General features: G+C 43.6%; 1 protein-coding gene across 5 annotated transcripts in view; it reads left to right on the top strand.

The window, feature by feature from the left end:
• LOC110529019 (transketolase) overlaps nucleotides 1-14580 on the top strand; it is a 30703-nt gene extending 16123 nt beyond the window's left edge. For 3 of the 5 annotated variants that reach the window (XM_036984000.1, XM_036984001.1, XM_036983999.1), the window contains exons 9-14: nucleotides 7567-7723; nucleotides 9227-9378; nucleotides 10062-10145; nucleotides 10523-10616; nucleotides 11584-11706; nucleotides 13006-14580. In XM_036984000.1, coding sequence (XP_036839895.1) covers nucleotides 7567-7723; nucleotides 9227-9378; nucleotides 10062-10145; nucleotides 10523-10616; nucleotides 11584-11706; nucleotides 13006-13193 — 798 coding nt within the window. In that variant the 3' untranslated portion in view covers nucleotides 13194-14580. The remainder of the gene's footprint in view (nucleotides 1-7566; nucleotides 7724-9226; nucleotides 9379-10061; nucleotides 10146-10522; nucleotides 10617-11583; nucleotides 11707-13005) is intronic. The other 2 variants (XM_036984002.1, XM_036984003.1) reach the window with 1 other exon arrangement.
• Nucleotides 14581-16979: the final 2399 nt, after the last annotated feature.

Below are 16979 nucleotides of genomic sequence, written 5' to 3' on the forward strand. Positions count from 1 at the left end.
ATACTGCCCACCACTCACTTTCTGTCTATTTCTCTCTTTCTCTTTCTATCTGTGTCTTTGTGGGTCTTTTTCTTTCAAATCAAAATCAAATAAAATCTAATTGTATTTGTCACATGCGCCGAACACAACAGGTGTAGACCTTACAGTGAAATGCTTACTTACAAGCCCTTAACCAACAATGCAGTTTTAAGAAAAATAAGTGTTAACAAAGTATTTACTAAATAAACTGAAGTTAAAAAACAATATATATATAAAAACATGTTTTTAAACGTATCTTTCTGTTTCTCTCTCTCCCCTCCCCACTTATTTCACCCTCTCATTGCAATCTGCCCGTACATTAACATTTTGGAAGAGCCAGCCATTCAGGCCTGGCTGTACCGTATATAGTAGATGCCTGGCAATTTGTCTGGTTCCTCATGGTAGCCTGTTCAGATGTAGGTCAGGGCTGTGTTTGAGCAGCCGTTATAACAAGTCAGTCATGCTGAGCTGAGAGGTGAAATATTAATCAGAGAGGAGGGTGGGTGTGGCCGTCTGGCTGATCTCACTGACTGACTGGGTGACAGACTGACTGGCGGACTGGTTTACTGGCTGACGGACTGGGTGACTGGCAGACTGACTGACTGACTGGGTAGGTGACTGCCTGGCTGACTGACTAACTGACAGGCTGACAGGCTGACTGACTGACTGGTTGACTGACGGGCTGGCTCGCTGGCTGCTAGACTATTATCATAAAGACGATGTGCAGAAAAGAGCCAGAATGACAGGTTCAAATGAGACATGAGGAATATTAATGAGGAATCATTAATATTGATAAGAGAAGCATGAGCAAATCAGAGAGGCACTGGTGTTAATGTTATGACTGATTTATGACTGCATTATGTCATGTGTTTGTGAATACTGTATCAAAGGGGCAAGCTGCAATTCAAATAATCACACAGTGGACACCCCGCCACTGTTTTTGGTAAACAGAAAGTATTAAAAAAATATATGTTGCGAGAGAGATACAGAAAAGTAGACTAATTAAATGTTCTTCTATACAATGACAGGAGTCAATAACAGGAGTTCTGTTCTCTTTGACCAGATTCAAAGTAGTGGAGAATAGGGACATGGGATAATAGTACCTCTGTTTGGTACTGCTATAGAATATGAATGAGTCCATGTTACATTGAGGAGAGGAGCAGGGGGATCGGGGAGGGCTCTGGAGACAGGAAACAGGAAATGACAATGCATGAGAGTGATTCCTCACATATGGTACCGTAAGCTCCTGTGCTTTTGGACTGACTGACTTCTCACTGACTTTTACATAACTTCTGGAGGCATGAACCTTTGATTGTGATTGGCTCAGCAGTTGTCGTTCCCATGGAGACCTCACTTGACCCTTGGATCCTCAGGTCATAGAGATACAATAAATATTGTTCTATGTAATTCTGTGGTTTTGCTGAACTTCAGAAGTACTGTATCTGCAGCTGATTTGTGTTCAGTATCTTCCTACATGTCTAAGACTCTGCAGGTGCAGGACCACCATACAAATGAAGTACAGTGCCCTCTGTAATTATTGGGACAGAGAGTGATTTTTTTGGCTCTATACCCCAAAAGTTTGGATATGAAATAAAACAATGACTGGGGTTAAAGGTTAAAGGTTAAAGTGAGGACTGACAGCTTAAAGTTGAGGGCATTTTCATTCATATTGGGTGAACTGTTTAGAAATGACAGCACTTTTTGTACATAGTCCCCCCCCATTTTAGGGGACCAAAAGTTTTGGGAAAAATTCACTTATATTTTTATTCATTTTTTATTTCACCTTTATTTAGCCAAGTAGGCAAGTTGAGACTAAGTTCTCATTTACAACTGCGACCTGGCCAAGATAAAGCAAAGCAGTTCGACACATACAACAACACAGAGTTACACATGGAATAAACAAAACATACAGTCAATTATACAGTTGAAGAAAATATACAGTGCCTTGCGAAAGTATTCGGCCCCCTTGAACTTTGGGACCTTTTGCCACATTTCAGGCTTCAAACATAAAGATATAAAACTGTATTTTTTTGTGAAGAATCAACAACAAGTGGGACACAATCATGAAGTGGAACGACATTTATTGGATATTTCAAACTTTTTTAACAAATCAAAAACTGAAAAATGGGCGTGCAAAATTATTCAGCCCCCTTAAGTTCATTTTTGTAGCGCCACCTTTTGCTGCGATTACAGCTGTAAGTCGCTGGGGGAAGTCTATCAGTTTTGCACATCGAGAGACTGAAATGTTTTCCCATTCCTCCTTGCAAAACAGTTCGAGCTCAGTGAGGTTGGATGGAGAGCATTTGTGAACAGCAGTTTTCAGTTCTTTCCACAGATTCTCGATTGGATTCAGGTCTGGACTTTGACTTGGCCATTCTAACACCTGGATATGTTTATTTTTGAACCATTCCATTGTAGATTTTGCTTTATGTTTTGGATCATTGTCTTGTTGGAAGACAAATCTCCGTCCCAGTCTCAGGTCTTTTGCAGACTCCATCAGGTTTTCTTCCAGGATGGTCCTGTATTTGGCTCCATCCATCTTCCCATCAATTTTAACCATCTTCCCTGTCCCTGCTGAAGAAAAGCAGGCCCAAACCATGATGCTGCCACCACCATGTTTGACAGTGGGGATGGTGTGTTCAGCTGTGTTGCTTTTACGCCAAACATAACGTTTTGCATTGTTGTCAAAAAGTTCAATTTTGGTTTCATCTGACCAGAGCACCTTCTTCCACATGTTTGGTGTGTCTCCCAGGTGGCTTGTGGCAAACTTTAAACAACACTTTTTATGGATATCTTTAAGAAATGGCTTTCTTCTTGCCACTCTTCCATAAAGGCCAGATTTGTGCAATATAGGACTGATTGTTGTCCTATGGACAGAGTCTCCCACCTCAGCTGTAGATCTCTGCAGTTCATCCAGAGTGATCATGGGCCTCTTGGCTGCATCTCTGATCAGTCTTCTACTTGTATGAGCTGAAAGTTTAGAGGGACGGCCAGGTCTTGGTAGATTTGCAGTGGTCTGATACTCCTTCCATTTCAATATTATCTCTTGCACAGTGCTCCTTGGGATGTTTAAAGCTTGGGAAATCTTTTTGTATCCAAATCCGGCTTTAAACTTCTTCACAACAGTATCTCGGACCTGCCTGGTGTGTTCCTTGTTCTTCATGATGCTCTCTGCGCTTTTAACGGACCTCTGAGACTATCACAGTGCAGGTGCATTTATACGGAGACTTGATTACACACAGGTGGATTGTATTTATCATCATTAGTCATTTAGGTCAACATTGGATCATTCAGAGATCCTCACTGAACTTCTGGAGAGAGTTTGCTGCACTGAAAGTAAAGGGGCTGAATAATTTAGCACGCCCAATTTTTCACTTTTTGATTTGTTAAAAAAGTTTGAAATATCCAATAAATGTCGTTCCACTTAATGATTGTGTCCCACTTGTTGTTGATTCTTCACAAAAAAATACAGTTTTATATCTTTATGTTTGAAGCCTGAAATGTGGCAAAAGGTCGCAAAGTTCAAGGGGGCGAATACTTTCGCAAGGCACTGTATATACAGTGTGTGCAAATGAGGTAAGAAAAGGGAGGTAAAGGCAATAAGTAGGCCATGGTGGCGAAGTAATTACAATATACCAATTAGACACTACAGTGATTGATGTGCAGAATATGAATGTGCAAGTATAGATACAGGGGTGTAAAGGAGCAAGATAATAAATAAAGGGATGAGGTAGTTGAATGGGCTATTTACAGATGGGCTATGTACAGGTGCAATGATCTGTGAGCTACTCAGACAGCTGGTGCTTAAAGCTAGTGAGGGAGGTAAGAGTCTCCAGCTTCAGTGATTTTTGCAATTCGTTCCAGTCATTGGCAGCAGAGAACTGGAAGGAAAGGCGGCCAAATGAGGAATTGGCTTTGGGGGTGACCAGTGAGATATACCTGCTGGAGCGTGTGCTACAGGTGGGTGCTGCTATGGTGACCCGTGAGCTGAGATAAGGCGGGGCCTTACCTATCAGAGACTTGTAGATGACCTGAAGCCAGTGGGTTTGGCGACGAGTATGAAGCGAGGGCCAGCCAACGAGAGCGTATAGGTCGCAGTGGTGGGTAGTATATGGGGCTTTGGTGACAAAACAGATGGCACTGTGATAGACTGCATCCAATTTGTTGAGTAGAGTGTTGGGGGCTATTTTGGAAATGACATTGCTGAAGTCGAGGGTCGGCAGCATGAGTGAAGGATGCTTTGTTGCAAAATAGGAAGCCGATTCTAGATTTAATTTTGGATTGGAGATGCTTAATTTGAGTCTGGAGTCTTGTCCACATATTCTAAGTAAGAACCATCCAGAGTAGTGATAGTGGGTGGGCAGGCAGGTGTGGGCAGCGATCGGATGAAGAGTGTTTTACTTGCATTTAAGAGCAGTTGGAGGCCACGGAAGGAGAGTTGTAAGGCATTGAAGCTCGTCTAGAGGTTAGTTAACACAGTGTCCAAAGAGGGGCCAGAAGTATACAGAATGGTGTCGTCTGCGTAGAGGTGTATCAGAGAATCACCAGCAGCAAGAGCAACATCATTGATGTATACAGAGAAGAGAGTCGGCCCGTGGATGAACCCTGTGGCACCCCCATAGAGACCGCCAGAGGTCCAGACAACAGGCCCTCTGATTTGACACATTGAACTCTGTCAGAGAATTAGTTGGTGAACCAGGCGAGGCCGTCATTTGAGAAACCAAGGCTGTTGAGTCTGCCGATTAGAATGTGGTGATTGACAGAGTCGAAAGCCTTGGCCTGGTCAATGAATACGGCTGCACAGTAATGTCTCTTATCGATGGCGGTTATGATATTGTTTAGGACCTTGAGTGTGGCTGAGGTGCACCCATGACCAGCTCTGAAACCAGATTGCATAGCGGAGGTATGGTGGGATTTGTAGGTAAGGTATGGTGGGATTTGAAATGGTCGGTAATCTGTTAACTTGGCTTTCGACTTTAGACCTTAGAAAGGCAGGGCAGGATAGATATAGGTCTGTAGCAGTTTGGGTCTAGAGTGTCTCCCCCTTTGAAGAGGGGGATGACCGCGGCAGCTTTCCAATCTTTGGGAATTTCAGACGATACGAAAGAGAGGTTGAACAGGCTAGTAATAGGGGTTGCAACAATTTCGGCAGATAATTTTAGAAAGAGAGGGTCCAGATTGTCTAGCCCAGCTGATTTGTAGGGGTCTAGATTTTGCAGCTCTTTCAGAACATTAGCAATCTAGATTTGGGTGAAGGAGAAATTAATGGTGGGGGATTGGGCGGATTGCATGTGTATTAAATGTGTAACAAAGTTTAGTATTTATTCCTATATTCATAGCATGCAATGACTACATCAAGCTTGTGACTCTATAAATTTGTTGAATGCATTTGCTGTTTGTTTTGGTTTCAGTCAATTTTGTGGCCAATAGAAATTAATGGTAAATAATGTATTGTGTCATTTTGGAGTCAATTTTATTGTTAATAAGAATATAATATGTTTCTAAATACTTCTACATTAATGTGGATGCTATGGAAAATTCTGACTGAATCGTGAATAATTATGAGTGAAAAAATTACAGACGCACAAATATCATACCCCCCTCAGAAATGTTAACCTCCCCTGTTATTGTAATGGTGAGAGGTTAGCATGTCTTGGAGGTATGATATAAAATACTAAACTCTCCTGTTATTGTAATGGTGAGAGGCTAGCATGTCTTGGAGGTATGATATAAAATACTAACCTCTCCTGTTATTGTAATGGTGAGAGGTTAGCATGTCTTGGAGGTATGATATAAAATACTAACCTCTCCTGTTATTGTAATGGTGAGAGGTTAGCATGTCTTGGAGGTATGATATAAAATACTAACCTCTCCTGTTATTGTAATGGTGAGAGGTTAGCATGTCTTGGAGGTATGGTATAAAATACTAACCTCTCCTGTTATTGTAATGGTGAGAGGTTAGCATGTCTTGGAGGTATGGTATAAAATACTAAACTCTCCTGTTATTGTAATGGTGAGAGGTTAGCATGTCTTGGAGGTATGATATAAAATACTAACCTCTCCTGTTATTGTAATGGTGAGAGGTTAGCATGTCTTGGAGGTATGATATAAAATACTAACCTCTCCTGTTATTGTTATGGTGAGCGGTTAGCATGTCTTGGAGGTATGATATAAAATACTAACCTCTCCTGTTATTGTAATGGTGAGAGGTTAGCATGTCTTGGAGGTATGATATAAAATCCTAACCTCTCCTGTTATTGTAATGGTGAGCGGTTAGCATGTCTTGGAGGAATGATATAAAATACTAACCTCTCCTGTTATTGTAATGGTGAGAGGTTAGCATGTCTTGGAGGTATGATATAAAATACTAAACTCTCCTGTTATTGTAATGGTGAGAGGTTAGCATGTCTTGGAGGTATGATATAAAATACTAACCTCTCCTGTTATTGTTATGGTGAGCGGTTAGCATGTCTTGGAGGTATGATATAAAATACTAACCTCTCCTGTTATTGTAATGGTGAGAGGTTAGCATGTCTTGGAGGTATGATATAAAATACTAACCTCTCCTGTTATTGTTATGGTGAGCGGTTAGCATGTCTTGGAGGTATGATATAAAATACTAACCTCTCCTGTTATTGTAATGGTGAGCGGTTAGCATGTCTTGGAGGTATGATATAAAATACTAACCTCTCCTGTTATTGTAATGGTGAGCGTTAGCATGTCTTGGAGGAATGATATAAAATACTAACCTATCCTGTTATTGTAATGGTGAGAGGTTAGCATGTCTTGGAGGTATGATATAAAATACTAACCTCTCCTGTTATTGTAATGGTGAGCGGTTAGCATGTCTTGGAGGAATGATATAAAATACTAACCTCTCCTGTTATTGTAATGGTGAGAGGTTAGCATGTCTTGGAGGAATGCCATTTGTGCGTCTGTAACTCTATTTTAATACACATATAACTGAATTTGGCCCATTACTTTTGGTCCCCTAAAATGGTGGTACAATGTACAAAAAGTGCTGTAATTTCTAAGCGGCTTAGCCGATGTGGATGAAGATGCCCTCAAATTAAAGCTGACAGTCTGCACTTTACCCCCAGTCGTTGTTTGATTTTAAACCCAAACCTTTGGAGTATAGAGCCAAAATAATAAAAAATCCTTCACTGTCCCAATAATTGCGGAGGTCACTGGACATGTCCCCGAGGGGTTCAAGAAGGACTAGATTTACTGCCTGGCTCCAGAGGAGGCTCATCCAGGGGGGAAGAGGAGGATGGTCCTCCTGAATTTGTGCCTATGTCTTGAATAGCACCCTATTCCCTTTATAGTATACTTAAAACCAGGGTGCACACAAAGTAATGCACTATATAGGGAATATGGGGCCATTTGGGACGCATCCCTTGTAAATGAATAGACGGTGACTTGGAAGATGTCACCCTTGGCTTCATTAAAATCATTTCCATCCATTATTCGCCCTAACTAATCTTGCCAAAGTCACCAGCCGCCATTGTTATAGTATGATGGAACCCCTTCTTCCCCTTTTCCCTCTAGGTGAGTGTTGCCACTGGTTGCGCTGCCCGTGAGAGGAACGTTGTGTACGCCAGCACCCTGGCCTCCTTCTTCACCCGCGCCTACGACCAGCTCCGCATGGCTGCCATCTCAGAGAGCAACATCAATCTGTGTGGCTCCCACTGCGGCCTGTCCATCGGTGAGTCTGTCTGTCAGCCATTCATCCACCCCAAACACCCTCACTACATGCTACTCACACAACCTCCCACCATCACCCCCATGAACTGTAACCTATCACCTCACAACCCCACCCTTTCCCCATTGATCTCACTCACTCTGCACTCTTTCTATTGGCTCCTCAAGTCAACGCATCCTCAAATGTTCTGAAAGCCTAAAGTGACTGTCGTCCTCCTTGATCCAAGTTCCTATTTTTCTTTCTCTCTCTCCACTTCTGTGTTTTCCTCCTCACCTCCTCCTTCACCCTCTGAGTTCCCTAGCCTCCCTCTCTCCTCCCCCTCCCTGACCCTGTCTGTCCTGGACGCTGTCACCTTCACCGGAGGACCTGATATCCCTCTCCTCTGTTAGTCCCTCAGGTACACTGCATGCCACCCTCTCAATCTGTCTGTCTGTCTGTCTGACTGTCTGTCTGTCTGTCTGTCTGTCTGTCTGTCTGTCTGTCTGTCTGTCTGTCTGTCTGTCTGTCTGTCTGTCTGTCTGTCTGTCTGTCTGTCTGCCAGCCACACTCTCAGTCTGTCTGTCCTACTGTCTGCTCTACTGTCTGTCTGTCTGCCCACCTGCATGACACTCTCTCTGTCGTACTGTATGTCCTACTGTCTGTCTGACCATCTGCCTGCCAGTCTGTCTGTCTGTCCTACTGTCTGTCTGCACACCTGCCTGCCACACTCTCTGTCTGTCTGTCCTACTGTCTGCTCTACTGTCTGTCTGTCTGCCCACCTGCATGACACTCTCTCTGTCCTACTGTATGTCCTACTGTCTGTCTGACCATCTGCCTGCCAGTCTGTCTGTCTGTCCTACTGTCTGTTTGCACACCTGCATGCCACTCTCTCTGTCTGTCTGTCCTACTGTTTGTCTGCCCACCTGCCTGCCACTCTCTCTGTCTGTCTGTCCTACTGTCTGTCTGCACACCTGCCTCCCACTCTCTCTGTCTGTCTGTCCTACTGTTTGTCTGCACACCTGCCTGCCACTCTCTCTGTCTGTCTGTCCTACTGTCTGTCTGCACACCTGCCTGCCACTCTCTCTGTCTGTCTGTCCTACTGTTTGTCTGCACACCTGCCTGCCACTCTCTCTGTCTGTCTGTCCTACTGTCTGTCTGCACACCTGCCTGCCACTCTCTCTGTCTGTCTGTCCTACTGTTTGTCTGCACACCTGCCTGCCACTCTCTCTGTCTGTCTGTCCTACTGTCTGTCTGCACACCTGCCTGCCACTCTCTCTGTCTGTTTGTCCTATTGTCCTCATTCCTTTCTGGTCTTATACACCTGCATGTCTGTCGGTTCACCAGGCCTTTCGCTTTATATTGGGTTGAAATAGTATTCAAGTTTTGTTGAGCCTGCCTGGAGTGTGGGATGGATGTGGTTTTCACCAGGCACGCTCAATGAAGCACGTCTAAAGTCCCTGAAAAACAACATACTGTTTGCTTTCTGCTACATTTGACAACATTTTGGAATTAAATTATTCTAACTAGGTGAGTATGTGTGTGTTCCAGGAGAGGACGGGCCGTCTCAGATGGGTCTAGAAGACATAGCCATGTTTAGGGCCATCCCCACGGCAACCATCTTCTACCCCAGCGATGGCGTTTCTATTGAAAAGGCAGTGGAGCTTGCCGCCAGCACAAAGGTACTTATTATATCCTCCCACCAAAAATATATTGGTTCTTATCCCCATACCCCCAAAATGCAATTGGTTCTTATCCCCATACCCCCAAAATATATTGGTTCTTATCCACATGTTCCCAAAATGCAATTGGTCCTTATCCCCATACCCCCAAAAAGCTATTGGTCCTTATCCCCATACCCCCAAAAAGCTATTGGTCCTTATCCCCATACCCCCAAAAAGCTATGGGTCCTTATCCCCATACCCCCAAAAAGCTATTGGTCCTTATCCCCATACCCCCAAAAAGCTATTGGTCCTTATCCCCATACCCCCAAAAAGCTATGGGTCCTTATCCCCATACCCCCAAAAAGCTATGGGTCCTTATCCCCATACCCCCAAAAAGCTATTGGTCCTTATCTCCATACCCTCAAAATGTTATTGGTCCTTATCTCCATACCCTCAAAATGTTATTGGTCCTTACCTCCATACCCTCAAAATGTTATTGGTCCTTACCTCCATACTCCCAAAATGCTATTGGTTTCTCATCCCCTCCCACATTATGTTATTTGTTCTCCAACATTAATGTAATCCCTCTACCTCCCACACCACCCCAAAACCAGGGGATGGGCTTTGTGTTCTCACCCTACAATGTAATACCTCTTTACAATGAATTCCAATATACATTGTACTATGTTATCTTTTTTTAGGGTGTTTGCTACATAAGAACCAGCCGCCCCGAGAATCCCATCATCTACAGCAGCAATGAGGACTTCCATGTTGGACAGGCTAAGGTGAGCACCACTCTGCTCTGAAAATGTTCGACATTACGTTAACTACACAGACTAATCACAGCCTTGACTAAACCACTTTAGTTTTCTATCTTGCTTCAGGACGTGCTATGATTAGTAAAAGGATTAGTTGAATCAGTTGTACAGCATCCATAATAGGAACTACTGTATCGCACTGAGAATGTTTTGTCTGACAACTGAAAGAGTTTCTACTATGGATGCCGTACAAGTGGTTGACTGGCTGGAACACCAGCCTGCAGACAGACATCGTTGTCTTCTAGTAGGATAAACAATGAATCTCTCATCCAATAGTCACGAGCAGGAAGAGCTGTATGAGATGTGCTAGAGCCTTGCTGCTAACCCTTCCCTGTCCATCTCAGGTGGTGTACCAGAGTACGGAGGACAAGGTGACCGTGATCGGAGCTGGGATTACTCTGCATGAGGCTGTGGCTGCAGCTGAGATGCTCAAGAAAGGTACAGTACAACTACAGCCAGATCAACGATATAACTATGTGGGTGTGGAGAAATACTTGGAACTCCTGTCTGGGGCAATGATCTCTTTTCTTCATACGCTAATATTGGCTCCATGCACTAATGCGCTGCTATTTCATTCAATCAGTTCATTAGCGTTGGCGCACAACATCTTATTCTTCTATTAGTGTTAGACTTTCTCAACTATATTTTCAAGTTTATCCAGGTTAGAAAGCTTTATCCCTCCCTCAATGATTTAAGGTTCAGGTTTCAGAGTCATTCTCTGTGTAGCTGCCTGTGTCTTGTTATTGTTTCTCCACTGAAACACTCTACTCAAGGATCCACAATTCCAGTAACACATTTCCAGGTTTTCCAAAAATCCTGGTTGAAGGATTCCAGTTTTCCTGCTTCTTAATTTCTAATTCCGTGAATCAACAGTATTTCTGAAAAACCTGGGAATTCTGCAATCCTCTGCACTACTGTTGATTTTTTTAAATTATTGTTATTTTTAATTTTTTAAAATTTTTACCCCTTTTTTCTCCCCAATTTCGTGGTATCCAATTGTTGTCTCAACGCTACAACTCCCGTACGGGCTCGGGAGAGACGAAGGTTGAATGTCATGCGTCCTCCGATACACAACCCAACCAGCCGCACTGCTTCTTAACACAGCGCGCATCCAACCCGGAAGCCAGCCGCACCAATGTGTGGTGCGCACCAGGAGTTGCTGGTGCGCGATGAGACAAGGACATCCCTACCGACCAAGCCCTCCCTAACCCGGACGACGCTAGGCCAATTGTGCGTCGCCCCACAGACCTCCCGGTCGCGGCCGGTTACGACAGAGCCTGGGCACGAACCCAGGGGCTCTGATGGCACAGCTGGCGCTGCAGTACAGCGCCCTTAACCACTGCGCCACCCGGGAGGCGCACTACTGTTGATTAACGCTATGTTTTCCACCTTGTTGTTTTCCCAGAAAGGATCTTCATCAGGGTGATTGACCCGTTCACCATCAAACCCCTGGACTCCAAGACCATCATTGAGCATGCTCGCCAGACCAGGGGGCGTATCCTCACTGTAGAGGACCACTACTACGAAGGTACGCTTTTTCTGACCAGTGTTTCGACCTCCTTTGACCAAACACCAGGAAGTTAGAGAGGGACCAAACACCAGGAAGTTAGAGAGGGACCAAACACCAGGAGGTTAGAGAGGGACCAAACACCACTTCACCAGACTCCAGCACTCGAGGGTACTTTATGTAGTTTAGCCACATTGTAGTGTTTTAGCCATATATATTGCATGGCCTTTACATCCTGGCAACCTGAAATATTTTGCCATTATTTATTTATGAATATGCAGCCAGTGTCCTCTCATTGGCCCATAGACACTGGGGTGTGTTGTGGTGGCATGTTCCAATTGGTTGAGTGGCTGAGACGTGATGCAGTGGCATGTTCTCATTGGCCCGAAAGGCACCACGTGCTAGGTACTGTCATGGTGGGCGAGATATATTCTGTTCTGGTGTATTTTGTTTGCTGAGGAGGGAGACTGTGTGTGTGTGTGTGTGTGTGTGTGTGTGTGTGTGTGTGTGTGTGTGTGTGTGTGTGTGTGTGTGTGTGTGTGTGTGTGTGTGTGTGTGTGTGTGTGTGTGTGTGTGTGTGTGTGTGTGTGTGTGTGTGTGCGTGCGTGCGTGTGTGTGTGTGTGTGTGTGGGCCAGAGAAGCAGAGTGCTGTCAGATTTCCTTAGTGAAGTGTGTTCCCATGGGGCTTTCTGTGACCTATATATCACATAGACAGCTATGTCCAACACAGACAGCCATGCCTAGTCTTGCCCAGCCTGTGTCTGTGTAGGTTAGGTCTGGAGGAGATGAGAGTGGGGGTGGGGAGGGGACAGACTGGACCAAAGATGTGTGGCATCCAAAATCAGTAGCATCCCCCTCTCTGTCCCCTGAGGGGAGAGAAACTAGGGATAGCATGGGAGAAAAAGAGTCAGAGAACGAAGGACAGATAGAGGGTGAGAATATAGGGGGGAGGGGCTTGCATAGCAACAGAAATAGATCAATGGCTTCATCCAAATGACCAATGAGCAATGAGTGGCTTCAGGTAGAACCTTTAGGCAGTGGGCACTGATCTAGGATCAGCATATCTACCCACAATCATAACCTTTAAGTGTAGCGGGATAAACACAAAGCTGACCTTAGGTCAGTGTTTGAGCTCAACTTAATCCTAGTGCCTCAGATTGGGGTCAATTCCATTTCAATTCAGCAAATTTCGGGAAGGAAATCAAATTTCAAATTGACTGAATTGAATATGAATTGACCATAACCCTGTCGCAGAGAAGGTTCTTCCTGTCCCTTCCCTTTCTCATGTCACATATTTAATGTATTGTTGCTGTTCCTCAGGTGGTCTGGGGGAGGCAGTGTGCTCAGCGGTGGTGAACGAGCAGGGCTTCACCCTACAGCGGCTGGCCGTGGCCCACGTTCCCCGCAGCGGCAAGCCCAACGAGCTGCTCAAGATTTACGGCATCGACCGCGAAGCCATTTGCCAGGCCATCAGGAAGATGCTCAGCGGCTCTGCCAACGCCAAGTAGCTCCACACCTTCCTGCCTAAGCCCCACCCGACCCAATTCTACCACCCCTCAGATAAATGTTTCATGTCACATGACACCACCCCACCTGGTAACCTCGCCCCCTCACTGTGAAAGTCCACCCCTGTGTTTACTGAAGTAACGTGAGTTTGTGCTGAATGTACATTTTGACGTAACCGTCACACATTTCACTTTTTTTCCCTCATACATTACACACACACACACACACACACACACACACACACACACACACACACACACACACACACACACACACACACACACACACACACACACACACACACAAAAAAAAACCCCACTCCCACTTCCTGGTAACCATGGGTCATCACAGGGTCAAGTTTAGAAATTAAAATGAGAGGTAGTCATTAGTCCTCAAAACCGGTTGGCAGGTGTAGATGGACATTCTCCATACCAAACAATCCAATAAAGACTGTACATGTTGTTACTCAATGCAGGTACCTTTATGTGATGCTCATGTGTTTTTAAACTCTTCCTCTTTGATATTTTCAACCCCAAACAACCAGCAGCAGTCTATTTTAATACTTTTATATTGTTCTGATGTAGTTCTGAAGACAGGGTGGGGCATGTGGTAGTGAAATTTAGGTGTCGTCTCCATGACATGTGGTAGTGAAATCTAGGTGTCGTCTCCATAACATGTTTGTAGAACGTAGTCCAATAAAAAATAAATACAGACAATCAAATAGAAATGTATGTGGGCCATAAATATCAGTGAAGTGAAAAGACCATACAGTTTGAACCATATGTCTCTTTAAACCACAACACCCAACTTGTACTGGACAGCTCGTGTTAGCACAGCACACATTAACTTATTTTCATCTCTACAGCTCAGGCGTAGACTAGCTAAACATATGGCGTCAGAGAACTTCCAAAATGTTGTGCGTTCAACCTTTGGCAGATATCTCACTCCATATTAACACCTTTTACCTGGATGAGCAAACAAGAAGAAGTACGTTAGCCCGAGCTGTCTGAACATACCAATAATGTTTCTATTCCATTTACATGTTTGTCATTTAGCGTATGCACTTATCCAGAGTGACTTAGAGGAGCAGGATCAATGTGTTCTCTACAGCAAATAGTTTGACTTGGAGGTCGGGGAGAGGGATACAGGGCCAGCTAGGACTTACAGTAGGGTTCAGCGTTTCCATTTGAATTCAGTCAATTCAGGAAGTGAATTGATCCTAACCCTGGATTAGAGAGAGTCTCTGTGCTTGTGGCCATGGTGATGTTGGGAGCATGCTGTTACATCTGAACTGTGAACCTAGTACAAACACCTCCTTCGTTACCTGATCTTCTGTATGTACCTTACACTTTTATTTATTAAAGCCCTCTGCATTTGAATTTTAGAGTTTGCAAGTAGTTCTGTGTGTTTTTTTTGACTGTGTATCGGTGTGTTCTGTATGTGTGCATGTATATCAGAGTGTAGATCTATTGAAAGGCAGGTTGGTGTATTTGCTTATTCAAAACATTCGTATTAGACTATTGTACACGGAAGACTAACCAAAGCGTACATTTTCAATAGATAAGACTACTAAACTAATATAAAACAATATGAAGAGTGTCATGACAAAACACTATATATACATTTTTCAGAAATGTTGGTAAATTAGCTTTGGTGTGTTTTTTCACTATCTAATCATAGCATGGGGCTGTTGAATGACATACATATACAGTATTTGTTTAAAATCTGTTTAAAATCATTTCAGAGAGACAAATAACCATGTTTTTTTTTCCCTAAATGCTAAAAATTCATATGTAAAACATTTACATCTGACATCTTAATCATTTAGCAGATGCTTGTATCCAGAGCGACTGACAGTACTGTAAGTGCATTCCTCTTAAGATAGCTTGGTGAGACAATCCCATATCACAGTCAAATATACAGGATACAAAAGTTCCATTCCAGCTAAACAATAGATATATAGCGTTTAGGATTAAAAAAATACAAATTCATACATCTAAAATCTGTTAATAAAAATCTGAGAGAAGTAATATTTTACACACACATGAAGGTACCCATAAGCAACCATTTCTGATGAAAAAAACACAAATGTGAAGAATTGGTACTTATAGCATTTTGGAAATAAACTTCATATTAAAAACAAAAAATAGTTCAAATCCATGTAAAAAATAATTGTACATTTTAAAATGGATTTTGTAGTGTGTCATTCAGTTTGAATAGGATTATAATTGCAGAAGGTTTATTTTTCTTTTCAACTCTGTACAATTTTCCATTTGATCAAAACCAGCGCCTACAGAGAGTATCCAGATATGATCGGGAAATATTGACAGATGACAGAGCAGAGTTGGTCCATCGGTCACCATGGTTACACTGAGATCCTATCAGCAGACAGTATAAGTTAAAATATACTGTATCAAGTCCTGAGATCAGTTCATCCAATGGCAGCTCGGCAATGTGCACAGGTAGGTAGCACAGTAATGTGCATAGGTAGCACAGTAAATGCCACTGCCCATTCTACTTTTGTTGTCGTGTCTTTGGCTATGCCGGATTAAGTGATATGACATGATCCTTGATGAAAACCTGCTCCAGAGCGCTCAGGACCTCAGACTGGAGCAAAGGTTCACCTTCAACAGGACAACGACCCTAAGCACACAGCTAAGACAACGCAGGAGTGGCATCGGGACAAGTCTTTCAATGTCCTTGAGTGGCTCAGCCAGAGCCCGGACTTGAACATCTCTGGAGAAACCTGAAAATAGTTGTGCAGTGACGCTCCCCATCCAACCTGACAAAGCTTGAGAGGATCTGCAGAGAAGAATGGGAGAAACTCCCCAAATACAGGTGCCAAGCTTGTAGCATCATACCCAAGAAGACTCAAGGCTGTAATCACTGCCAGGTACTTCAACAAAGTACTGAGTAAAGGGTCTGAATATTTATGTGAATGTAATATTTCTAAAAACCTGTGTTTGCTTTGTCATTATGGGGTATTGTGTGTAGATTGATGAGGGAGGATTTTTTTTAATACATTTTAAAACTAGCCTGTAACGTAACACAACGTGGAAAAAGTCAAGGGGTCTGAATACTTTCCAATTGCACCGTATATCTTAATTTGACATACTGTTTTATGGCATGCAAGAAAGTACAAGATGGATAAACATCCACAGCAACTCGCCCAAGCCTTCCCCATTTCTCCTTCTCCCAAATCCAGTCAGCTGATGTTCTGAAAGAGCTGCAAAATCTGGACCCCTACAAATCAGCCGGGCTAGACAATCTGGACCCTTTCTTTCTAAAATGATCTGCCAAAATTGTTGCAACCCCTATTACTAGCCTGTTCAACCTCTCTTTCGTGTCGTCTGAGATTCCCAAAGATTGGAAAGCAGCTGCGGTCATCCCCCTCTTCAAAGGGGGGACACTCTTGACCCAAACCGCTACAGACCTATATCTATCCTACCCTGCCTTTCTAAGGTCTTCAAAAGCCAAGTCAACAAACAGATTACCGACCATTTTGAATCCCATCACACCTTCTCCGCTATGCAATCTGGTTTCAGAACTGGTCATGGGTGCAACACAGCCACGCTCAAGGTCCTAAACGATATCTTAACCGCCATCGATAAGAAACAATATTGTGCAGCCGTTTTCATTGACCTGGCCAAGGCTTTTGTCAATCACCCCATTCTTATCAGCAGACTCAACAGCCTTGGTTTCTCAAATGATTGCCTCCCTTGGTTCACCAACTAATTCTCTGATAGAGTTCAATGTGTCAAATAGGAGGGCCTGTTGTCCAGGCCTCT

This window comes from Oncorhynchus mykiss, chromosome 7 (assembly GCF_013265735.2).
Source record: "Oncorhynchus mykiss isolate Arlee chromosome 7, USDA_OmykA_1.1, whole genome shotgun sequence".
In the NCBI taxonomy this organism is placed as follows: domain Eukaryota; kingdom Metazoa; phylum Chordata; class Actinopteri; order Salmoniformes; family Salmonidae; genus Oncorhynchus; species Oncorhynchus mykiss.